This window comes from Scyliorhinus canicula, chromosome 9 (genome assembly GCF_902713615.1).
Source record: "Scyliorhinus canicula chromosome 9, sScyCan1.1, whole genome shotgun sequence".
NCBI classification, from domain to species: Eukaryota; Metazoa; Chordata; class Chondrichthyes; order Carcharhiniformes; family Scyliorhinidae; genus Scyliorhinus; species Scyliorhinus canicula.
This window is the reverse complement of record NC_052154.1, coordinates 116,969,468-116,996,186: the sequence shown is the minus strand read 5'-3', so window position 1 is coordinate 116,996,186 and position 26,719 is coordinate 116,969,468. Positions and strand designations below refer to the sequence as shown.

The 26,719-nt window shown below is 45.4% G+C and overlaps 1 protein-coding gene across 1 annotated transcript in view; it reads right to left on the bottom strand.

Annotated features, from left to right (window-relative positions):
- atg13 (ATG13 autophagy related 13 homolog (S. cerevisiae)) overlaps positions 1-26,719 on the bottom strand; it is a 207,915-nt gene that overhangs the window by 78,213 nt on the left and 102,983 nt on the right. The window contains 3 exon segments of the mRNA XM_038807451.1: positions 10,881-10,933; positions 10,936-10,978; positions 12,603-12,675. Coding sequence (XP_038663379.1) covers positions 10,881-10,933; positions 10,936-10,978; positions 12,603-12,675 — 169 coding nt within the window.

Sequence of the window (26,719 nt, the reverse complement as noted above, 5' to 3'; positions counted from 1 at the left end):
TCCTCAGTCAGTTCGTCCAAGGCTGCAAGTTTGTCCTCAATGTAGAGGTTCCTAACCACTAACGTCTACCCGTCCTGCCTCCAATTTGTAAAGGCGGCGTTGAGCATGGCTGGCAGTAATTTGAGATTAACGCAGATGGGGGCCATGGAGGACATCTCGGTTCGACCAAAATGTTTCCTCATTTGGTTCCACATCTTTCTTTTTACATTTAGAGTGCCCAATTCATGTTTTACAATTAAAGGACAATTTAGCATGGCCAATCCACCTATCCTGCACATCTTTTGGGTTGTGGGGTCGAACCCACGCAAACACAGGGAGAATGTGCAAACTCCACACGATCAGTAAGCCAGAGCCAGGATCGAACCTGGGACCTTGGCGCTGTGAGGCAGCAATGCTAACCACTGCGCCATCATGCTGTCCCTGTTTCCATGTCTTCAATATGGCTACCACCACTGGGCTGGATCTATGCCTTGATGGGGGGGATGGGAGCACTCCATGGCAAGTGCCCGGAGGGTCGTTCCCTTGCAGGAGGACACCTCCAGCCTCACCATTCCCTGTTTGGCTCCTGTATCCATCCCCTCACCCTCTCAGCTGTGGCCGCCCAGTGGTAGTGCTGTAGATTTGGCAAGGCTAGACCTTCCATATATTTCCTCCTTTGCAGTGTTGACTTAGGGATCCTCTGGTTCTTACCCCCCCAACACAAAAGGCAGAATCAATTTGTCTACTTTGTGGAAATAGGCCTTGGGGTTGAAGACCGGTATGGATCTTAAGAGGAAGAGGAACTTCAGCAGTACATTCATTTTGAGCGTCTGCACTCTCCCCGCCAGGGAAAGCGGGAGTGCATGCTCTCTCTGCAGGTCATTTTTTACTTCCTCTGCAAGACTGGTCAGGTTCCACATGTGGATATGTGTTCAGTGATGGGCTATCTCAATCCCCAGGTAGCGGAATTTGTTTTGGGCTAGTTCGAAAGGTAGTCCCTCCAGCTCTGTCCCTCCCCCATTCGGGTTCACCGGGAATGCCTCGTTCTTGCCCAAGTTGAGCTTGTAGCCCGAGAAGGCTCCGAACTCTCTCAGAAGCTGCACAATTGCTTTCAGGCCGTTCTATGGGTCCCAGATGGAGGGGGAGCAGGTCATCCGCATAGAGAAACACTGTGCTCTCTGCCCCCTCTTTGTATACCCTTCCAGCTTTTCGCGTCTCGTGGGCATCCCTGCCTTGTGCCTCTGTGCAGCTGGAAGTATTCAGAGCTGGTAGTGTTGGTCTGAATGCTCGCCTTGGGGGCAGAGTTTCCCATGAGGTGATCATGTCCCTAGACCAAACTGCTCCAGTACCTCGATTAGGTACTTCCATTCGACTCTGTTGAAGGCGTTTTCTGCATCCAGGGAGACAAACTCCTCTGGTGTTCTCTCCCTGGATGGGGTCATTATTACATTGAGCGTTTGCCTGATGTTCGTAGTTGGCTGCCTACCCTTGACGAAGTCTATCTAGTCCTCTGCAACCATCTCTGGAACGCAGGTCTCCAGTCCCTTGGCCAGGACATTCGCGAGTATCTTCGTCTCTACATTCAGCAGTGAAATGGGTCTATATGATCCACATTCCATCGGGTCCCTGTTTTTTTTGGTATCAGCGATTTTGTGGCCAGCGTTAGCGTAGGAGGCAGGGTGCCCCGTGCTAGCGAGTCTGCGAACATGACCATAGCAGCCGGGCCAGGGCTGGTGTGAATTTCTTATAAATCTGGCAGGAACCCGTCGGGTCCCAGCATCTTCTCCACCTGCATGGAGCTGATACTCTCCATGATCTCTCCCAGTCCTATTGGTGCTTCCAGCTCCCTCCACCTATTGCCCCCCACGACTGACATGTATCGTCCATCGAGGAACCGTTTCATCTCCGCATCCCTATCGTGAGGGTTCAGAGGTGTACAGTCCTCGGTAGAATGTCTCAAAGGTTCAGCTGATCTTTTTGCTTGAATACCAGTCTGCCTCGGTGATCCTTCACCTGCGCTATTTCCCATGTGGATGCCTGCTTTCTCAGCTAGTGAGCCAGTAGGCGGCCAGCCTTTTCCCCCTTGCTCGTAGAAGGTAACCCGTGTCTGGCGGAGTTGGTACACTGATTTCCTGGTGGATAGCAGGTTAAAGTCCATTTGTAGCTTTTTCCTCACCGCCAGAAGCTCTATGGTCAGGGCCTGGGAATATTTTCTGTTGACCTCCACGATGGAGTTCATCAGTTGTTGCCTGGCCACCCTCTCTTCCCCATCTCTTCGTGCCTTGTAGGTTAAAACCTCTCCCCTATTCATCGCCTTTAGTGCCTCCCAGAACGCGGAAGGTGAGACTTCCCCATTCCAGTTGTTTGTAATGTACTTGCCTATAGCCTGTGATATTTCTTGGCCGAAGACATTGTCAGTCAGCAGGACCATGTCCAACCTCCACGTGAGACGCTGGGCACGGCCTGTCTCCAACCTCACATCCATGTTATGTGCAGCATGGTTGGAGATAACTATCTTGGATTATTCCGCTCTTACCATTCCTGGAAGCACCGCTTTCCCCACTGCAAACAAGTCTATCCTCGAGTATGCTTTGTGGACCGGTGAAAAGAACGAGAATTCCTTCTCACCGGGTGCAGGAACCTCCATGGGTCCACAGCCCCCATCTGCTCCATGAATGTTCCCAGCCATGCCTGTCCTTTCTCACATCTGGGGTTCGATCGGTCTGTCAGTGGGTCCTAAATACTGATCATTCGGTGCATGTCAATGTCGGGGATTTTCGCCATGGTCTTTTTTATGAAGCCTGTGTTGTCCCAGTTAGGTGCAAACACGTTTAACAGGACGACAGGTGCCCTGTCCAGGACACTGCTGACCATCCTCCTTGTTCGCAAATAGTCCTTATCGCAGTGAACCTCTTCCTTTTGCTAATCAATATGGCTATTCCTTAGCTAGCGTCCTTCAGCATGAATGGTACATCTGTCCCAGCCAGCCCTTTCTTATACGCAGTCGGTCCTTCTCCCTCAGGTGTGTTTCCTGTAGGAAGTCTATGTCAGCTTTCAGTCTTCTCAGCTGGGTGAAGACTCTGGATCTTTTCACAGGACCGTTAAGTCGCCTGGCATCCCAGCTGATAATCCTGGTGGGGGTCTTTTGTCCCCCCACTCCTGTGGGATCAACCATACTTACCTGGAGGCCAGGCCCCCAACTCCCAGGGTTCCATTGGTCCAGGGGGCACCCAACAAGGCCCCCCATTGAGTGCACGCCACGTGGGTACGCCCCTGCTCTTCGGGGTCTCGCTTTGTCCAAGGACCCTCCAACGTGGCTGCTTGCGGAGCCATCTTGTTTCCTCACCCTGCCAAGGCTGGTACGATACCCAACTCATTTTCCTACTCTGTTCTTTTTGTATCCCTTTCCCCCCCCATCTCCCCTCCCTGAGTCTGCCCTTCCCCGTCTCCCCTTCTGCTTTCCCTTTGCTCATCCCTATGCTTCCCCCCCCTCCCACCAACGAGGCGCTCCCTCCCTGCTGATACGTGCGCCGCGGGTCTCCTTGCTTTCTGTCTTCCCGTGCTACCTATTCTGCTAGTGTGGTGGCCCCTCCTCCTGGGCTGGTCGAGCCCCTTCCTTGTCCACTAACTGCCTGTTCTCCTGTTAAACCCTTACCTGCCTCCCCCAGTCCCCGCTGTTACCCCAGTTTTCTCTTTATGATCGGAACGAGGCTGCACAGTCCCATGCAAAACATGCTCACTGTCCAATGAGTCTTTTGCTGTTTCAGAGCCTTTCCCTGCACAACTCTCATCCTTGCCATGCTTCTCCCTTGTCCAGGCCGATGGTTCTGACAAACTCATTTGTTCCTCTGGGGAGTGTGTAGTATGCTCCTTATTTTGGAATGTGACCAGAGCCTGGCAGGGAACGCTTACTGAATCGTACTGAGTTCTTGTACATGGCCGATTTTGCTTGATTAAACTCGGCCCTGAGTTTTGCTAGTTCTGCCCCAATGACCTGCTAATTCTGACACTATGTCCTTCCCAGGTGCTCGCTTTTGTTAGCCGTGCCCACTGCAGGATCCTCTCATGGTCCTGGTATCGGTGGAGCTTTACGATAATCGCCCTGGGCTGTTGCCCGGCCTTAGGTTTCACTCTGAGCAACCTGTGCACTCTGTCGAGGTCTGGGGGTTTGGGGAAGCTATCTCTCCCGACTAAGTTATCCAGCATTTGGGCGACGTAGTGCCCAATGCCTTCCAGCAGGCCCATTAACGTGACATTTTGTCGTTGGGACCTGTTCCCCTGGTCCTTGTCTTTTCCCCTTAAGTTCCCCTGGGCTGCCACCAACCTTTTTACCTCCACTTCCAGGGCGGCGATTCTGTTGCTCTGCTCTGCCGAGGCCTTTTCCAGGTCGAGGATTGTCCTCTCCTGAGTCGCCATTTCTTCCTCAGCCCATCGATTGCCTTCTGCATGGTGGCCATCGCCTCTGCCACCGCCACCTTGACCGACATCTGGATCTCGATCCTGATCGCTTCCTCCATGTGGGTCAGCTCCTTCATCAGGAAGCTCTTCCATCCGTTTCCAGGTGGTGGTGGTGGGGGTGATGCTCGGGTCGTTGGCTGCCCTTGCTCCTGGGTGGCCTGGGCCCTTTCGCCTCATGGGTCTGCCATCTCGTCCGCCTGCCGATAGTAGTTCTTTCCTCCGCTTCTGTCGTCTCTTCGGCCCCTCGAGCTCCCGTTCGCTGGCATCTTTCCCTGGTTACTCTCCTTTTCTGTTGAGGGATTTTTCTTTTGAAATTTGGGACTAAATTCATCTAAAATTGCCTTTTTTGTCGTTCAGAGGAGAGCCACCTGATATGCGTCCACTCAGCACATCACCGTCACCGGAAGTCCTCCACGGCCAACGTACAGATGTACACTTTCCATTCGGTTGCTGGATGGTTAACTGAAGCAAGACTTTGGCTGATTATTGCCTTTCTCGTCCAGGGACACTGGAACAATTGTAGCCCACCACTGTGGCCCTGACTGAGATTGGCTAAGGTCAAGGATGAAACTGGATTATGTTATTCATCATAGACCACTGAACTAAAAAGAAATGGCAAGTAAGATGCAGAAGTTAGATGGTTAATTCAAATTACCTGGATAATTCAAACTTCTACTAGCAAGTGCTCACTTGTGTCCAAAATGGCATATGTGAATGTGACAAAAATAAATCTAGCCCTTGTTAGCGAAGAGTTACATTCCCCAACGCTTGAGTTAGAATTGGTGTTTCAATTGTTTAATAGATCTCACTTAATGCTCAAATAGACTGCACCATATAAATAAAGGGATTACAGGTGGCACTGAGTGAGTTGATGGAGAAGTGATCACTACACAGAGTAAGCCTAGATTTTATGATGTCAGGATTTGCTTTCTCGTCTTATTGGCCGAGTTATCTTTGAAGCTCAACATCTCTCTTTGCCTTCTTGACCCATCTGTAGCATCTGACACGGTTAATCACACCAACCTCCTCTTAACGCTTCTCCACTGTCGTCCAGCTGGGTGAGACTGCACTTGCCTGGTTTCATTATCATCGATCTGATTGTAGTCAGAGTCACCTGTAATGGTTTTAATCCATCATATTTCCCTCTGATGCCCTCCCAAGAATCTATCCTCCTCTTCCCCTCGTATTTCTCATCTACTTTTTGCCGCTCAACAACATCATCCAAAAGCATCTCTGTTACCATATGGATTCTGAAGACCATGAGACATCGGAGCAGAATTAGGCCACTTGTCAATCATGGCTAATATTTTCTCATCCCCATTCTCCTGCCTTCTCCCCATAACCCTTGATTCCCTTATTAATCAAGAACCTATCAACTTGGTCTTAAAGACACTCAGTGAATTGGCCTCCACAGCCTTCTACAGCAAAGAGTTCCACAGATTCACCACCATCTGGCTGAAGAAATTCTTCCTCAACATCCTTAACAACATCTCATCTTCCGGTTAGGCATACTATAGCCTTCCGGCCTGAACTTTGAATTCAACAACTTCAGATGATCAGCCCCACCTCGACCCATTTGTTTTCATTTCATTTAACTGTCTTTTACCATTTCTTTCTTCTTAATATACTTTAATCCCCCCCCCCCCCCCCCCCCCCGCCATCTTATCCATCTTTCCTGCACCTTTCTCCTCTTTGCTTCCCCCTTCCCCTCCCCCCACACCTACAGTTCATCCTCTGATGTTAGTTTCCCTGTTGTTTGACCTTTCACATCCTTTGTCCTCTCTGGTCCCCAGTCCCTGCCATTAACACTCTTTCCCCTTGGTATCTGTGGCCATTAGCACCCAGTTTCCCTGGGTTTCTGTGGCTATGACTCATCTTTCATTCTCACTCCATAGTATAAATATTTCCCACTCACTCTGTCTGTTAGCTTTGACAAAGAGTCATTGGACTCTAAACGTTAGCTCTTTTCTCTCCCTACAGATGCTCCAGACTTGCGGAGATTTTCCAGCATGTTCCCTTTCGTTTCAAATTCCTCCTCATCTCTGTTTTAAAGGATCGTCCTTTTAGTCTGAGATGGTGTCCTCTTATTCTAGTTTTTCCCACAAGTGGAAACATCCTCTCCACGTCCACTCTATCTTGGCCTTGCAGTATCTTGTAAGTTTCATTAAGATCCCCTCTCATCCTTCTAAACTCCAACGAGTACAGACCCAGAGTCCTCAAACGTTCTGCATACGACAGGTTCTTCATTCCAGGGATCATTCTTGTGAACCTCCTCTGGACCCTTTCCAAGACCAGCACATCCTTCCTTAGATAAGGCGCTCAAAACTGCTCACAAGGGGACTGGTTTAGCACACGGCTAAAGAGCTGGCTTTGAAAGCAGACCAAGGCAGGCCAGCAGCACGGTTCAATTCCCGTACCAGCCTCCCCAAACAGGCGCCGGAATGTGACGACTAGGGGCTTTTCACAGAAACTTCATTTGAAGTCTACTTGTGACAATAAGCGATTTTCATTTCATTTCAATACTCCAAATGGGGTCTGACCAGAGCCTTATACAGCCTCAGAAGTACATACCTGGTCTTGTATTCTAGCCCTCTTGACATGAATACTAACATTGCATTTGCCTTCTTAACTGCCGACTGAACCTACACATTAACCTTAAGAGAATTGTGAACAAGGACTCCCAAGTCCCTTTGTGCTTCTGCTTTCCGAAGCATTCAGCTCTTTATCAATGCCACCGTTTCCAAATTATCTAACTATTTGGTTTTGGTCTTCGCAAGGTTGTTAGTGAACCTAATTTTATATAAAAATTATTGTTTATTGACTGAGCTCAAGCCACAAATGGTTTTAAAAAGGCTCAAGTGAGTCTCAAAACAGTGAAACATTTACATAACCACACCCACCAATTTACAAAGCTATTAGAATGGAAACGGACTGCCTGGGCTAGTCCAAGAACACCAATCGCTTTAAGTAATAGACCACAACTAAGCTTAGATGACCATGTTTGGTAACTGGGTTGTTTGCGAAGGATGGTCATGCGACAGCAGGCTAGTGCGTTGTGTAAAAAGATAGGTAATTTCCAGAGTCAGTGGGCAGAAAGACTAAGTGCAGCTAACAGCAAGATGGTGGCGCAATGTCCCTTTCCCTCTTTCAGTCCAGGCATTCGTGATCTGTAATATGACCAGTCAAACCCCACAGGCAATGTCTTTAACATAAACCAGGCAGCAGTTGACTCAAATAGAAAAGACAGAGGCCACCTGTCAATATTTTAACCCATCCAAGTTATCAATCTGCAGGATTGTGTGTAATTAGCTCTCTTTTGGGGCTCTAAAACCATTTCCCTAGCCTCATTGTGGGTGTCGTCTGTGTGGGGTACGTGTTATGTGTACAATAAATACAAATTCCTTTTCTTTTAAAAAGTACAAGAAAATCTGTCTGTGTGTCCTTTATAGTCACAGCACTTAAACAGTCAAACACTGACAGATTTGGTAAGCAAATTCTCTATTAAACCATCTGCTACGATCAACCGAGAGATGCAAAAAAAAAGGCGGATCTATTTGACCACACTTCACCTTGACTGTAACAATATTGAATTGAAGGAAATTTCTGCTCTTCCAGTACTGAATGCTGAACAAACAGTCTGACAATTTAGAAACGGTAAAAGGATTGAGCCAGCCCCAAACTTCATCCTTGTCTCTGCCCCAGCAACCCCCACCCACCCACCCCGGCAACAGACTGCTGCTGATTCAGACTATTCGTAATCTTAGCAGTATATCTGGCACAAAGATGAGCTTTCAACCACATATTAACGCCATTACTAAGATCGCTTGTTTCCACCTCCAGAACATCACCGGTCTCTACTCCTATTTTAGCTCATTGACTGCAAATGCCTCATTCAGGTCTTACTTACCTATTATTTCAATGTACTTCTGCTGTCCTATGTTCATTTATATACACTGGCTTCCCAGTTAAGCAACATATCGATTTGAAAACAGTCAACCATTGTTTCAAAACCCCTCTGTGGCGTCACCCGTTCCTATGTGTATGATCTTCACCTGCCCCCACAACTCTCAGAGACACTTGTGCTCCTCTAATTCTGGCCTCATGGGCATCCCCAAATTTTAATTACTCGCCATTGGTGGCTGTGTCTTTAGCTGGTTCTGTGCACTGCTAATTCCTCATCCAGGACATTTTTATCTCCATACTTGATTATTCTGATGCACTTTTGACTGTGGAATTCTAAGCGCTGGAAATCTCTCCCTATCACTCTCTCCTTAACTTTTCTCCTTAAAACCTACCACTTTGACCAAGCTTTTGGTTATCGGCTCTAATATCGGCGTACTTTAAAAAAAAATTAAATTTATTTATTTATTTATTTTTTAAAAGAGTACCCAATTATTTTTTTTCCCCAATTAAGGGGAAATTTAGCATGGCCAATCCACCTAACCTGCATATTTTTGGGTTGTGGGGGGTGAAACCCACGCAGACACGCGGAGAATGTGCAAACTCCACACGGACAGTGTCCCAGGGCCAAGATTCGAACCAGAGTCCTCAGTGTCGCAGTTCCAGTGCTAACCACAGTGCCATGTGCAGCCTAATCTCTCCTTGCATGGTTTCATATTGTATTTTGTTTTATAATGCTTCTCTAAAGTACAGTAGGACATTTTATGTTAATTGCACTACACAGATGTTAAGTTGTTATTATTTTATTGTTATTATTTTTGATAAACAATTTTATCAAGACATTTTGGCACAATAAACAACGATAATATAGAACAGTGTGCAAAAAACAATCGTTATAAGCAAGAAACCCAGCTCCCCTCCCACAAGGGCCAGCCTAACAATCCCCCTAATCTACGTTACCCATACCCTCCCTCCTAACCCCCCCCCTGCTGACAATTAATTTTCCACGAAGAAGTCAATAAATGGTTACCACCTCCGGGCGAATCCTGACAGTGACCCTCTCAAAGAGAACTAAATCTTCTCCAGACCGAGAAAGTTTGCTATATCCGATATCCAGGCCTCCGACGTTGGAGGTTTTGAGTCCCTCCATGGCAGCAGAATTCGTCGCCGGGCTACCAGGGAAGCAAAGGCCAAACATCAGCCTCTCTCTCCCCCTGGACTCCCGGGTCCTCCGAAAATAGCCACCTCTGTTTTCAATACCCGGGATGTAACATCTGCGAACCCCTGCCAGTACCCCCTGAGTTTGTTTATTGTTATTTTTATAGGTGAATTCAAATTATTGCGTAAATCAAATTTCATTTAAAAAAAAAGTATCCAATTATTTTTTTTCCCAATTAAAAGGCAATTTAGCATGGCCAATCCACCTAGCTTGCACATCTTTGGGTTATCATAGAATTTACAGTGCAGGAGGCCATCCGGCACATTGAGTCTGCACCGACCCTTGGAAAGAGCACCCTACCTCAAGCCCACGCCTCCACCTTATCCCTGTAACCCCACTTAACCTTTTTTGGACACCAAGGGCAATTAAGTATTTCCAGTATACCTAACCTGCACATCTTTGGACTGTGGGAGGAAACCGGAGCATCCGGAGGAAACCTGTGCAGACTCCGCACAGACAGTGACCCAAGCCGGGACACTGGAGCTGTGACGCAACCTGCGCTAAGATGCTGCCCCTTGTAGGGGTGAGACCCAACGCAGCCATGGGGAGAATGTGTAAACTCCAGTGAATCACATTTTTAAACTGAGTAATTGTCTTTGAATTGTCATGAATAGGACTAATTACAGATTTTATTAAAACATGGCTCATGAATCACACCATCAGAACAGTTAGGTCCCCTAATACAGGAAGCTACATGGAAATGGTTTCTTATTTTAATTAAACAACAGTCAGAAACGTCTGAAGGGAGGCGGAAGCCTAAGGAGCACTTTTTGTTCCAAGTATCAGCGATTGTTGTGAAAAAGTTCCACAAAAATATTTAATTTCTTTTTTTTGTAACACTGAATCTTATGACCTGCCTGATCAGATCTCCCTCAGATGTTTCATCGTTGATAGCTCACTTCGTGGTATTATATGGACACCTATACTTGGCTGAGTACAGAGAGTGCCCAGGTTTGTGGCCTGGGGGGAAGTTGATCTGAAGATGTTCAAGAAACCAATTAGCGGTTGGCAGCATTGGCTGCAGAAAGTGGCTTTCAGGCAAACTGAAAGTCATGGGTTTTTCTCAAATAATCATGAAACCTTCAGCAAACTTCCGAGTTAGTAACGTAAAGATTCACAGTTTAAAGATGGAATACAATTAAGGGGGGGGCGGCGGCACAAAATACCTTGGAATTGAAATAACTCCACCGTATTTCAGTTCCGTTTAAGTCAGGAAAGGGAAAAGGGGCCAAGAATAATTAAAGTTTTGCTGCCTGAATAATTCCTTGTTTGGCTTCAAACCAAATGTGGTAGGTTACTTGCAATGGTTTCTGTTATAACTCACTTGATGCGTAAAGGTCAAGCCTAGCAGGGGGACCTTCAGTGTGTCCATCACATTGGCCTGGAAGTCTTGAAAATGTGCTTACTAACAGTAAACACACACTATGCACATACATACACAAAAGAGAAAAAGAAGAAGAAAAGGAAAAAGAACTTAAAGAGAGAAGAAAATAAGAGTTATGCATCAAAATCTCAACTTTGAAATGAGAGTTAAAAATATTGAAGATAAAAGACATTTCAAAACATATTTGTGAAACCTGAATCAGCAGAGTATATCGAAACTGGCAATTAAAGCTCCCTGGTGATAAAGCAAAGAGCAAAATTGAATATGCCTGCAACATCATCCACGAACAGCTAATTTTGGTGGTCAACTCAAGGCACCAACTAGAGTAGAGTGGGTTTGAGCTCCAAAGCTATGCACACCGAGTTATCACCAACATTTAATGCCCACATTTTGACTGACCAACCCTGAATTTTCTCCTGGGGCGGGATGTATTTTAGTTTCACATTATCAAAATACAGAAGACAGTACACCTGGGGAGAGGAATCTTGATTCCCAGGTCTGTAATTCAACAGGTACCAATCATCAAGGATTCACAAATCAGGTGGGAACTTAATGAAATTTGCCCAGCTGACTATGATTCCATTAATCCACCGCCACTCCTCAACAAGGGTACAAAGGGGTTTAAAATATCAGGATGAAGAGACTGAACTCCATTTCTGCCCCATTAAATTGTGAAGTGCAGGAATCAGGTGATGGATGAGGTTACTACAAAAGGCAAATGGGGGCCGAACTAAGAGTGCTAGTTACAAGGTGTGCAACATGGTTTAAATTTAACAGAAAGCAAGGGGAGGGGGCCTCAAGCTGTGGGTTTCCCAGGCAATAAAACAAGATGGGAACTGTTGACTCCCCAAGGTCAATCACTCATCTAGCGGTCCTTACTGACCAAGAGAAGTTAGAATGTTCCCCCTGATGTCTCTGAAGAAAACCATGAGCTTCTCATTGTGCGAAGCACCAGCCTCCCCTCCAGCACTCCTGATCTTCAGCTCCATCCACCTTCCTGACTGGAACTGAAAACAAGGCTCTGTTTCGCAACTTTGATCCCCACAATCTGCTGGCCACCTCCCCACCAATTTTGATTCTCAAAATGACGTTTATATCATTTATAAGACAGATGTAACTGCCAAGTTACACACTCAAATAAAGTGATGTAGGTTGTGAAAATATCAGTGAATAATTCTTTAGTGTGCAGTGTATGTCATATTATAAATATGCTAATAATATTGGACATGCTAAACTAGGTCTGGTTTTAGATTCATCTGCATTTTACAGGCATAGCACATTACAAAAATGCCCCATGTGAAGCTTTAATACTAAGTATTACATCAGCATAAGGGTCTTCTATTTTTATGATGCATTGGTTCAGCAGGACCTTAAGCAAACCAGATAGAGAAACCCCCCCTCCCATTGTCATCAAACAATCAAAGCACCAATCACTGCTTACAAGCAGTCACGGGGGAGGCATGTACTCAATCACTACATATCACTAAGCAAAGCCCTGCGGATCAGACACCTCAATGATTACAATTATTTTTGGTTGTTTAAAATTTTAACCTGTTCCTTAAAAAGTACTGCATAAAACTAGTATTATGAACCTGTTAGAAAGAGACTGAGCTAATATTTGATATCAGATATTGAAGGATAGCACGTTTTCTGTTCCCTTACCTGCGAGGGAGGAGAAGTAGAGAAAGAAGTGGTGCAGACTTCCTGGGAATCTTCCACAGAAGGAAAGGTACCCCTGCATCATCTTCCACCAGTGCCCTGCATCAACGAACATTTAGATCTGGTTTATGCACTTTTTTCATACCATTGGACTAAATTGGTACTTAGTGTAGATAAACATTTATTCAAGATACAATTACACTGAACTGCAAAATATGTAAACAGTGTTCAAAATTTCAATTGTTTGCAGCCTCAGAAACTATCAGATTTCTGTCACCAAATCATAGCTACCCATGGACGACCAAACATTTCCCATTTTGCAGATCATGGCACAATCCACATAACATCTCAAATACAATCCAGTCATTTGTTGATGTGGGATCTTAGATAATCCAGAAATCGAACAAAAACAAATGTGGAACAATGGGTGAGTCAACAACTTGCAATCAATTTAAAAGGTAACCTCAGCAGAGACTTCGCCCCAGCCAACACGGTTAGTGAGGCCATAACTTCCTTGGAGTGGCAATCACCGGATTGCCACTCGTACTCACCCCTTTACCAAATTTCTTCCGTCCCAGTCTCGTTGTGACCTTCCAGCTCAGGCAGGTGAGATTTAGGCAGCACAGAGGCCCAAGGTCCATAAAAGAGTCACAGTGAGGACATTTGGGGGAAGACCGAAGATGGAGCGGCAGGCATTTGGGAGGAGGGGGACAGCTGGGTCAGTAAAGGATGGATGGGGTCAGCTGGGTCAGGATGAGAGTTCAGCCTAGGCTATGGGATGGGGGGGATTGGGGGGGGGGGGGGGCGAAGGCAGAGAAGAGATGGTTAAAGGATGGTGTAGTGTACCATGTCAAAGGCTGCAGAGGAATTCAGAAAGGTGAGAAGTACTTCCACAGTCACAGTCAGCCACAAGAGGTGCCATTTGCGGTTTTGATAAGGGCTTTTTCAGTGCAGGGTAAGATTCAGTGGCGAGATTCAAAAAAGGAGTTTTGGGGAAAATGAGAATAGATTTCACAGAATTTTGAGTGCAGAAGGAAGCACTCGGCCCATCAAGTCTGCACCGGCCCTTGGAACGAGCACCCTACCTCAGCCCACAACTCCACCCTATCCCCGTAACCCCACCATACTTTTTTTTTTAAACACAAAGGGCAATTTATCATGGCCAATCCACCTATCCCTGCACATCTTTGGACTGGGAGGAAACCGGAGAACCGGGAGGCAACCCACGCAGACACGGAGAACATGCAGACTCCGCATAGATAGTGACCCAAGGCGGGAATCGTACCTGGGACCCTGTCGCTGTGAAGCCATTGTGCTAACCACTATGCTACCGTGCAAGGTGGGAGGGGGTAAGGTTGGGAAGGAGCAAGTTCAAGGGCATTAGAACAGAAAGGAAATTTGGAGATGAAATGATGATTCACAAGGACAACAAAGTCAGTGTAAGATTTTTTGAAAAGGTGTTGACAATGGCTATTTTGAAAGAAACGAGAGAAGCATTTACAATGTTTTCTATCATGGACATCGGGAAACATGAGTGGTCAACAGTTATGTGGGAAATGGGGATTCAAGAGAGTTGGAGGTGGGTCTCACATTTCATTTACAGGGAGGCAGGAAATAAATTTTAAAAGTATGGGTTCAGGGCAAGAGAAAGTGGGGTGGAAGGGGTGTGAAATAAGGGAGCTGAAAGAGGATGATTTTAATCTAATGACAAACACCAAAAACTATTTACATGGAAGGTGGAGGGGTAGAGAGGAACTTTAAAGGAGACAGTTTGAAAAAAAAGATGCAAGGGCTAGCTTTGTTCCTAGGTTGATCCTGGTGTGTTGGACTGCTATGATGTAGCCAGATCGGCTGCTGGATACTAAATCTGTCATGTAGCTGATATGCTAAGTCTGTGTCCATGCACTTGAAGGAGTGGAACACCCAGGATGAGGAAGAGTACAACGTATCAGACAAGGGTATCAAAGGAAATTTCAAAAGCAGTTACACCAAGTAGATGTTGTTGGTCCCACACAAGGAAGAAAGGAAATTGGAATGCATACATCCTCTGACCTCTCTCACTCAACTCGTAATGTCTGGTCACGTAGCTTCATTAGCTGAAAGCAAAGACCATAAGACATAGGAGAAGTAGACCATTTGACCCATCGAGTCTGCTCTGCCTATTCAAAGAGATAAAGATGTGATAATCCTCAACTCCACTTTCCATCTAATTCCGCTACACCCTCAACTTCCTTACTGATTAAAAATCGGTCTATCTCAGCCTTGAACATATTAACGACCCAGCCTCCACAATCCTCAGTGGGTTAAAGAATTCCACAGATTCTTAACCCTTGAGGGAAGTGCCTTACATAGTTTTAGCAAGACGTCTCTATTTTTATACTCCATTCCCTCATCAATCTGTCTTCCAGTTAGAGAAATGGGCTTAAAAAGGAGCCATTGTATCTGGCTATTTATTTTGCAACTGAAAAAAATCAGAGGCAGTATTAATTCTGACCTTAAAATGAATAAAAATATCAGCAGAATATTAAAAATATAAACCATTAAATTGGCTTTAAGTTGTCACAAAACACTGTAATCTCTCTGAAAACGTATCTCTTGCACTTCTAAGGCCATTGCTAGCAGTCCAGTAACATAAGCAAGCAACAGGACAATACAACAGTGCATACTTCATACCTGTTAATATACTCAGCTGGACAACGATGTTGGCAGTCCACGTTTTCAGAAACCTCATATCATTCTTCAGCTGAAACAGCTGTTTCCTCGGCTATGTCTAAATACATACATACATACATAGATACATACATAGAATATAGAGTGCAGAAGGAGGCCATTTGGCCCATCGAGTCTGCACCAACCCACATAGGCCCTCACTTCCACCCTATCCCCTATCCCAATAACCCCTCCTAACCTTTTTGGACACTAAGTGCAATTTAGCATGGCCAATCCACCTAACCTGCACGACTGTGGGAGGAAAACGGAGCACCCGGAGGAAACCCACGCAGACACAGGGAGAACGTGCAGACGCCGCAGACAGTGACCCAGCGGGGAATCAAACCTGGGACCCTGGTGTTGTGAAGCCACAGTGCTAGCCACGTGTGCTACCGTGGCACCTAATGTCTCAATCTTCAACCTTACATCTTCGCCATGGGGATATATCCGACCTTAAATAACAGCCCCCTTTCATTTCTACAACCAGGACTAGATAGACAACTCCTTATATCTGGGATCACTAGCTAAAGTCCTTGTCTCAATTTGTTGAGGTATCCTACCATCACACCACGGAATTACTTGCATCATTTTTCCCTCCAACATTCATTAGGCAGGTTTATATTTTCATTCTCCACAATAACTTCCAACAATTAAAAGTGAGAGAATCAATGAAAAACAAGAGGAAACTTCAACCTATCAAACATTTTGATTTCATTACATAATTTTGGTGCAAGCATATATTCTGCATACTGCTGCCAGTGACAGTTTAAAAACATAAGAAATACAAGCAGGAATAAACTATATAGTCCCTCAAACCTACTCCAACATTCAATATGGCCATGGCTATTCTTCAGTCTCACTCTACCTTTCTGGCTATTCCCTATATCCTTTGATTCTCTGAAACACCAAAAATTTGTCTCTTTCAGCCTTAAATACATTCAACCATGGAACATCCACAAACCTCTGGGACAGGGAACTCAGAAGATTCACAACCTTTTAAATGAAGAAATATTCCTCACCTCAGTCCTAAATGATCAGCCCCTCGATCTGAGACTCTGCCCCCTATTCTCCATTCCCCAGCTTGGGCAAACAATCTCGCAGTGTTTATTTATCAAGCCCCTTCAGAATTTTGTATACTTCAATGAGATCACCCCTCATTCTTCAAAACTCTAGAGAATATAGATTCAATTATCTAAGCTTCTCACCCTAGAAATGAAGCTACTGAACTCAAATTGCTGCACTGTTATCAATTGCTTCCCTTCGATAGTACAGATGCAAAAATTACTCTTACTTAACAATATTAAGAGCAATAGATAGTCTGTACAGTTAATTTACTGCTTTTTATTTTAGTTCAGGGTAGATTCACTTAGATAATGTCTGGTTTTCGAAATGATGCCCACAAAATGGAAATTCAAATATTTCTGGGGGTGCATTTTTTGTCTGTCACGGGACATGACCGTCACTGGCAAGACAAGCATTTGGTGTTCATCACTAATTGCCCTCGAGAAGGTAGACGGGAGCAGTTCCCTTGAACCACTGTGGTACATCGGGTGTTAAGTAATGGGTTAAGAGACATTGCAATTAGTTGTCTCATTTATGTTAAGTGTCCAATGATTGACACTGATATGTAAAGGGGCTTCAGGTGGCCTCTGTGTCTGGTGATGTATAGAGGTTTGTGCTGAGTCACTTTGAACAAATAAAAGTGTGTTGGTGAAAAAGGAGCAGAACTTTTGCCTCTTCATACCACAGCATCTAATGCGTCTAACAATTGGTAGCAGAGAATGGTTGCTGTGTAAATGTGAAGGGTTGAAAGATACAATTTTTCCAGATCAATTTTTCCAGATCAAACCAAGGAGTAAAAAAAAAGGATATATGGCTGAACCCAGGACAAAGATGGCTGGATATGACTATCCTCCCTTATTTTCTGAAAGGGAATCGTACGACCAATGGAGAAGTGCAGTAGTTATGTGGACTAAGGTGACTGCTTTGGGAAAGAGAAAACAAGGTATGGCATTGGCTCTTTCTTTACCATATGGTAGTAAAATCCGAAACAAAGTGCTTTCTGAGCTGGAATTGGAAGAGTTAGACTCCGAAGAAGGTCTGGTGACTTTATTACATTATATGGATAAGATTTATAAGAAAGATGACATGTTAAGTGTGTATGAAGCATGGTCGGACTTTGATAAGTTTTGGAAAATGGAGGATTTATCCATGGAAGACTATATAATGGAATTTGGCAGACTATATAAAAGGTTACAGAAACACAACCTGGAATTTCCACAGTCTGTGTTGGCCTTTAAGTTATTTGACTGTGCTAGAGTGAGCAACATGGATAGACTCCTGGTTTTGACAGGAGTTCAGTTTACGGATAATGATGCCTTATTCGAACAGATGACAAAAGCTTTAAAAAAAATTCTGGGGAAACATTCGATTCCAATGGCTCTGATGACCCAAATAGGTCAGCCTGCTATAAGGCAGAATATGGAAGATACACTGCCAACAGGATGGCAAAATCGTATGGATACGAACAGGCCTCAAGACTATAAAAGGAGATGGAGACAAGGAAATTATGGAGACAGAAACCCAGTTAGAATCTACAATAGGAAGATGAACCCCAGAAATGCACGGGGCATGATAAATCGATATTTTCGATGTGACTCTCAATACCATTATGCTTTCAACTGTCCAACTCGTTATGATAGAGTGTTTAAGTGACACATAACACGGAAGAGTCAGAAGAGGAAACAGATAGTGACCAGAAATAAGGTATTGTCCTATTAACAAACAGTTTTACGCCGGTAATGTGGGTGTTGTTTGCAGAATCCTTCAACTGTGCTGTATTGGACAGTGGCTGCACATCTACTGTGTGTGGGATTGACTGGCTAAAATGTTATCTGGACTCCTTGGATGCTGAAAATCGTAACAAGGTTAAGGAATTTAAAAGTTCCACAAGTTTAAGGTTTGGAGATGATAATACTCTGAACTCTCTGAAAAGAGTGGTGATCCCTTGCAATATTGCTGGAGTGAATCATTTCATTAGCATGGATGTTGTATCAAGTGAGATACCTTTGCTTCTGAGCAGACCGTCGATGAAGAAAGCACACATGAAGCTGGATATGGAACAGAATAAGACAACAGTTTTTGGAAAGACGGTGGACTTACAATTTACACAGTCGGGACACTATTGTATTCCATTACTGACAAATAATATTTCAAGTAGAGTGGTGAAGGATGTGTTAATGGCAGTTGAAAATGGGACGTTAGCTGATAAAAAGCTTGTTGTAGTAAAACTGCATAGGCAATTTGTACATGCGTCTCCTCGGAGGCTGCAAAATTTATTAAAGGATGCAGGGGTAAGGGATGACAACTATACTAAACTGATAGAACAGGTTAGTGATTGCTGTGAAGTCTGTAGGAAGTACAGAAGGACACCAGCATGACCGATAGTAACCCTACCTTTGGGCAGGGATTTTAATGACATTGTGGCCATGGACCTTAAGATCTGGGATAAAGCAAATAATATATTTATTTTGCATTTTGTAGATTTAGCAACCAGATTTAGTCAATCAACGATTGTACGAAGTAAAGAAAAGAGAGTAATTCTGGATCAAATTGTGGAAAAATGGATCGGGACAGGAATGGGTCCACCAGCAAAATTCCTTATGGATAATGGGGGAGAATTTGCTAATGATGAGTTTAGGGATATGTGTGAAAGAACACTGCTGCAGAAAGCCCATTTAGTAATGGTGTCTGCGAAAGAAATAATGCTGTTATCGATGACATGCTTCGGAAAATTTTGGCAGATCGACCAAACTGCACGCTAAATTCAGCTTTAGCATGGGCAGTACATGCAAAGAATTCATTGCAGATGGTTGGGGGCTATAGTCCTTCTCAATTAGTGTTTGGTAGAAATCCTAAAATTCCGTCCATTTTGGATGACCAGCCTCCAGCTTGGGAGGGGATTAGCTCAGGTTTTGCTGAACATTTAAACGCGTTACATAGCAGTAGAAAAGCTTTTCTGGAAGCAGAAGTCTCTGAAAGAATTCGCAGAGCTTTAAGACATAATGTACGGCCATCAGATGCTATTTTTCAGCAAGGAGACATGGTATACTATAAGAGAGACAGTTCTAATGAATGGAAAGGCCCAGGGAAGATCATAGGCATGGATGGTAAAACAATTATTTTGCAACATGGTAATCAAACTGTTAGGGTACATTCATCAAGGATAATGGGTACCGATTACAAATTTTCAAAATTAGACAGAGCAGACAGACATGACGAGGAACCAGAGCTATCTGGTACGCATGTGTTACAGAACTATGAAGACCAGTTAACTGATATAGACAGGGTTTCTGTAGAGGAACACAACACTTCTGATAAATTAGAATAGGCCATTTTTCCAAAAGGGCAACTGCCAAAGGTTGGTACAAAAGTGACATACTTGCCTGAAGGGTCTAGTCAATGGAAGGATGCAACTGTTATTAGTAGAGCAGGGAAGGCCACTGGAAAGCATAAACATTGGTTGAATGTACAGCATTCAGGGGAGGGAGTTAAGACAATGGATTGGGAAAACGAAGTTCAAAAATGGTGAACACAGAAACGCAGTGTCAGTTCAGATAGTATATCGGATAGTGAACAGGTTCGCAGGAAAAGGTCCAGAACTATTGAAAGGACATCCCACTACAGAAGGGAGAGATCAAGTAGTAGCAGTACAGAACGAGATACTAGACGGGAGAGGGGATGTAGTTTATCAAGATCTCGGAACAGGACTAAAACTACAAATACTAATAGAAGTAGAAGCCCACATGCACGTGAGATTTTGGTGGCTTCAAATAAATTAGATGAAAAAGTTATCAAAGATGCTAAACAGCAAGAATTGCATAGTTGGAGTGAATTTGGGGTATACACGGAAGTACCGGATAGGGGACAAAAAGCTCTATCCCACAGATGGATTTGTACAGAAAAGGTTCTTCCAGATGGAACTTATAAGGAAAAGGCCAGGCTTGTGGCAAGGGGATTTGAAGAAAACTTAGAAGATCAGGACTTAAGCGTAGATTCACCTACAGCAGAAAAGGTTATTTTAAAGATCTTCTTGGCTCTATTAGCCACAAAGGCATAGGAATGCAAATCTATAGATATAAAAGCTGCCTTTTTGCAGGGGCATAAGCTCCAGAGAGACATTTTTCTCCATCCTCCTAAAGAAGTAGCTAACACAGAAGGGGTATTCTGGAAGTTACAGAAGGGGTACTCTGGAAGTTGAACAAATGTGTATATGGATTAAATGATGCATCTAGAGTGTGGTACTTTTCGGTAAGGTCAGTTTTTTTAAAGTTAGGCTGTTGCCAGTTGAAAGCAGATCCTGCAATATTTTACTGGCACTATAAAGGAAATCTTGCTGGCATCTTTATGATGCATGTCAATGATTTTTTGTGGGGTGGGACTAGTGATTTTGAAGCTATTGTCATTTTGAAGCTATTATATCTCTGGTTTGAGGAAAGAATTCAGGGTTGTAAGTCAGGCTTCCGGTACATTTAAATATATTGGACTGGAAATCAGACAGACTAAGTTAGGGGTAACTTTACGTCTGCAATCCTATTTGGAAAGTATCAGCCCAATAGCAATTAGTCGTGGCCGGGTTTCACAAAAAGACGCAATGGTTTCTAAGATAGAAAAAGAGCAACTGCGAAGTTTAATTGGGCAACTGAACTGGTTAGGTAGACAGACTAGGCCGGATGTGAGTTTTGATGTCTTCGGGTTGAGTACAAAAATGAATGATCCCAAAGTGGAAGACATAATAAGAGCGAATAAAGTGTTGGCCAAACTAAAAATGCAGGAGTGTGTTTTGAAGTTCCCGGTTTTTGGTGACCGTAGGCATTTGAAACTCGTAGTTTATAGTGATGCGTCCTATGCAAATTTATGTGATGGAGTTTCAAGCGCAGGAGGTTTTATAATTTTCCTTTTGGGGAACAATGGTAAATTTTGCCCTCTTGTGTGGGAAACAAAGAAAATAAGGGGAGTGGTCAAAAGCACTTTGGCTGCTGAGACGTTAAGCCTTGTGGAAGCGGTGGACATGGCCTTTTATATAAGTCAGATATTGACAGAAATTTTGGGATTTGGGTAATATACCTATTGACTGTCACATTGACAATAAACCCCTGTGGGAAAATGTGCACTCTACAAAAAGTGTCAATGAAAAGAGGTTATGGATAGACATCGCAAGTTTAAATCAGATGTTGGACAGAGGGGAAATAACAAAAATTAAATGGGTAGACAGTAGCTTTCAACTATCAGACTGTTTTACGAAAAGAGGGGCTAGTTCACAGAAACTTTTGGATATTGTGAATGAAGGGCGCCTGTTCTTGTGAATGTTTTTTTTTCTACTCAAAAAAAAAACTGAAAAAAAGGGGGGGACATCACGTGTGTGTTTTAGTTTCTTGAAATTTTGTTTTCACCTAATTGGTTTTTTTTCTCCAAGGAAGGGGAGACTGTTAAGTAATGGGTTAAGAGACATTGCAATTAGTCTCATTTATGTTAAATGTCCAATGATTGACACTGATCTGTAAAGGAGCTTCAGGTGGCCTCTGTGTCTGGTGATGTGTAGAGTTTTGTGCTGAGTCACTTTGAACAAATAAGTGTGTTGGTGAAAAAGGAGCAGAACTTTTGCCTCTTCATACCACAGCATCTAATGCGTCTAACATCGGGAGCAGGCACACCTACAGCGCAAGAAGAAAGGATTTCAATGATTTGATCCAGCGACAGTGAAGGAACAGTAATTATAGTCCCAAGTCAGGATAGTGTGTGGTTTGGAGGGGAACCTACAGGTGGTGGTGTTCCCATGTATCTGATGCCTTGTCCTTCTAGGTGGTAGAGGCTTTGGGTTTGGAAGTGGCAGTGAAGGAATCTTGGTGATTTGGTGCAGTGCATCTTTGGATGGTAACCACAGCTGCCACTACGAGTCAATGGTGGAGGGAGTGAATGTTGAAACTGATGGATTGGTGTCATGGAGGCTGTCTAAATTGCCTCCAAAGTTTCAAGGTTGGCATCACCAGCTGACTTATCGAATACTTGCCCGGGGCCATCGGGAGCGCCGCCGTTGCCAGCCCCCTCAACCCCGATCCCGTACACGGGCCCTCTTCTATCTTAATCCATCGGGACACGCTTCCCTTGACCCAGCCCCGCACCTTTCAGCGTTTGCACCAGTAATAATACAATAGGTTTGGGAGGCCCAGCACCACATCCCACCCCACCGCTCTCTTTGCAGGACTGATCTCCTAACACTGGCCACTTTCCCTCCCCCCACCACCCCTCCCCAATAAACGAGGTGACCAATTTGTCCACCTCCTTGAAAAAAGATTTGGGTAGAAAGACCGGTAACCACAGGGAGAGGTTGTCCAACCTTGTCAAATCGGCCTTCATCCTCCCCACCAAACTAGTGAAATTATACCAGTTCACCCCCTTCTTGAAGAGCCTTGATCCAGTTAAATTCGGCCCTCCTCTTGACCAGATCTGTGCCCAGGTCCTGGTACACCCGCAGCTTGTTCCTTTCCCAGGTGCACGTCCGCGTCTGCCTCCCCCATTGCAGAATCTTCTCCTTGTCCAGGAAACAGTGCAACCGCACCACCATCGACCTTTGCAGACTGCCTGCGGCCTCCTCATCAGTGCCCTGTGCGCTCGGTCAACCTCCAGAGGTTGGTTAAAGGCCCCCTCTCCCATCAACTTTTCCAAAATCTTGGCCACATACATGCCGGCATCCACTCACTCAATGCCTTCAGGCATCCCCACGACTCGCACGTTTTGTCTTCTGGAGTGGTTCTCCACATACATGCCGGCATCCACTCACTCAATGCCTTCAGGCATCCCCACGACTCGCACGTTTTGTCTTCTGGAGTGGTTCTCCAGATCCTCCACGTTTTCCTCAGCCGCTTTTGGGTCTCCTGCATCACACCCATCTCGGCTACCAACGAGGCGAGCTGCTTGTCGTGCTCCCTCACTGTCTCCTCCACTTTCTGCGATTGCCTGGCCCTGGGGCTCCAGCCTCTGCTCCACATGAGGGCTGGTTTAGCTCACCAGGCTAAATCGCTGGCTTTTAAAGCAGACCAAGCAGGCCAGCAGCACGGTTCGATTCCCGTACCAGCCTCCCCGGACAGGCGCCGGAATGTGGCGACTAGGGGCTTTTCACAGTAAGGTCATTGAAGCCTACTCGTGACAATAAGCGATTTTCATTTTCATTTCATTTCACATGATCAATCCCTGCTTTAAGTAGCTCTACCACCTGGCGAGGTCCTCCTGGCTTCCCTTTTCTGCTGGCTGAACTTCTCATTTAGGAAGTCCACCAGCTGCTCCATTGACCACTGGGTGGGCAGGACAGGCCCTTTTTGCCATCAGCTACCTTGACCTGCTCCACCAGCTCGCTTCTCGGCCCACTTCTGGTCCGTACATCCAGCCACACTACTGTAGTCTCACTTTCTTCTCGCACTCCTACACCTTTTTCTATCCAACCTTCCACCCTATGTACGGGGAAAGGTCTGAAGAAATCCACCTTGAGCCGGAGCTACCAAATGCGTGACTGCTCACTCCATGGCCGCCACTGGAAGTGTCGGAACCCAACACTTATTTGTATTCGTGAGCAGTTATTGCTGTGTAAGCGCTGCTTGATGGAACTCTCGACCACACCCTCCATCCTTCTGCTGATGATCAGGAGCAGACTGGTGAAGCAATGATTGGCCGGATTGAATTTGTCCTGCTTTTTCTGGACAAGACATAACTAGACAATTTTGCACATTCTTGTCCAGATATCGATGTTGCAGCTGTACTGGATTGGATTGGATTTGTTTATTGTCATGTGTACCGAGGTACAGTGAAAAGTATTTTTCTGCGAGCAGCTCACAGATCATTAAGTATATCAAAAGAAAAGTAAATAAAAGAAAATATATAAAAGAAAATATATAAAAGAAAATACATAATAGGGCAACACCAGGGACACAATGTAACTACGTAAGCACCGGCATCGGATGGAGCATACAGGGGTGTAGTGTATGAGGTCAGTCCATAAGAGGGTCGTTTAGGAGTCTGGTAACAGTGGGGAAGAAACTGTTTTTGAGTCTGTTCGTTCGTGTTCTCAGACTTCTGTATCTCCTGCCCGATGGCAGAAGTTGGAAGACTGAGTAAGCCTGGGTGGAGTCTTTGATTATGCTGCCCGCTTTCTCTAGGCAGCAGGAGCTGTAGATGGAGTCAATGGATGGGAGGCAGGATCAGGTGATGGACTGGGCTGTGTTCACGACTCTCTGAAGTTTTTTGCGGTCCTGGGCTGAGCAGTTGCCATACCAGGCTGTGATGCAGCCCGGTAGGATGCTTTCTATGGTGCATCTGTAAAAGTTGGTAAGAGTTAATGTGGACATGCCGAATTTCCTCAGTTCTCTGAGGAAGTATAGGCGCTGTTGTGCTTTCTTGGTGGTAGCGTCGACGTGGGTGAACCAGGGCAGGTTTTTGGTGATGTGTATCCCTAGAAATTTGAAACTGCTAACCATCTCCACCTCAGTGCCGTTGTTGCTGACAGGAGTGAGTGTGTACAGTACTTTGCTTCCTGAAGTCAATGACCAGCTCGTCAGTTTTGCTGGCATTGAAGGAGAGACTGTTGTCGCTGCACCACTCCACTAGGTTCTCTATCTCCCTCCTGTATTCTGACTCGTCGTTATTCGAGATCCGGCCCACTATGGTCGTATCGTCAGCAAACTTGCAGATGGAGTTAGAACCAAATTTTGCCATGCAGTAGGGGGCTGAGTATGGAGTCTTGCGAGGCCCCGGTATTGAGGACAATTGTGGAGGAGGTGTTGTTGTTTATTCTTACTGATTGTGGTCTGTGGGTCAGAAAGTCAAGGATCCGGTTGCAGAGTGAGGAGCCAAGTCCTAGGTTTTGAAGCTTTGATATAAGTTTGGCTGGGATTATGGTGTTGAAGGCGGAGCTGTAGTCAATAAATAGGAGTCTCATTTAGGAGTCCTTGTTTTCAAGATGCACTAGGAATGAGTGTTGGGCCAGGGAAATGGCGTCTGCTGTGGAGCGGTTGCGGCGGTATTCGAACTGCAGTGGATCAAGGCATTCTGGGAGTATCGAGGTGATGCGCATCATGACCAACCTCTCTAAGCACTTCATTATGGCTGAAGTCAGGGCCACCGGACAGTAGTCATTGAGGCACGTTGCCTGGTTCTTCTTTGGCACCGGTATGATGGTGGATTTTCTTGAAGCAGGTGGGGACCTTGGAGCGGAGTAGGGACAGGTTAAAGATGTCTGCCAGCTGGTCCGCGCAGGCTCGAGTGCTCGACCGGGAATCCTGTCCGGGTCCGTCCCCTTACGAGGGTTCACTTTCAGGAAGGCCGATCTGACTTTGGAAGCTGTGACAGTGGGTATGGGTGAGTTATGGGCTGCTGGGGCACTCGACAGCAGATTGTTGGTTTCCCACTCGAATCGAGCATAGAACGCATTGAGTTCATTTGGGAGGGGTGTGCTGCTGCCGGAGATACTGCTCGGCTTCGCTTTGTAGCCCGTTATGTTGTTTAGGCCTTGCCACAACCGCTGAGAATCTGTCCGTGACTCGAGCTTGGTTTGATATTCTCTCTTGGCATCTCGGATGGCTTTGCGGAGGCTCGTACCTGGATTACTTGTAAAGGTAAGGGTCGTCAGACTTGAACGCCTCAGACCTGTCCTTCAGTAGGGAGTCAATCTCGAATTGAGCCATGGTTTCCAGTTGGGGAACGTACAGACTTTCTTTGGCATGCAGTTGTCCACACATTTGCTGATGAAGTCTGTGATGGTGGTGGAATACTCACTTAAGTCAGTCGCTGAGTTCTTAAATGTGGACCAGTCCACTGTCTCCAAGTATTCACGTAGGAGCTCTTCTGTTTCCTTGGACCAGCACTGCACGACCTTCTTAGATGGATTCTCCTGTTTGAGTTTCTGCCTTATGCCGGGAGAAGGAGCACCGTCTTATGGTCTGATTTCCCAAAGTGCGGTCGGGGGGGTGGAACGGTAGGCGCCCTTGATTTTTGAGTAGCAGTGGTCAAGGATGTTGCGGCCCTTGGTGGGACAGGAGATGTGCTGGTGGAATTTTGGCAGTACACTCTTGAGGTTGCCTTGTTGAAGTCCCCGGCCACGATGAACAACGCCTCCAGGTGTTCTGTTTCATAGTTGTTTATAACTTTGTAGTTCGTCCAGCGCCTTCTTCGCTTCTGTCTGGGGTGGGATGGAGATTGCTGTGATAATGGCTGAAGTGAACACACGTGGAAAATAGTATGAGTGGCACTTCACGACTGGATAAGCTCAGCTAGGAGTGCGGCTAGTTCTGCAGCACAAGTCTTCAGTACAGCTGCTGGAATATTGCCTGGGCCTGTAGCATTTGTGCCTTAAGCCAACTTGT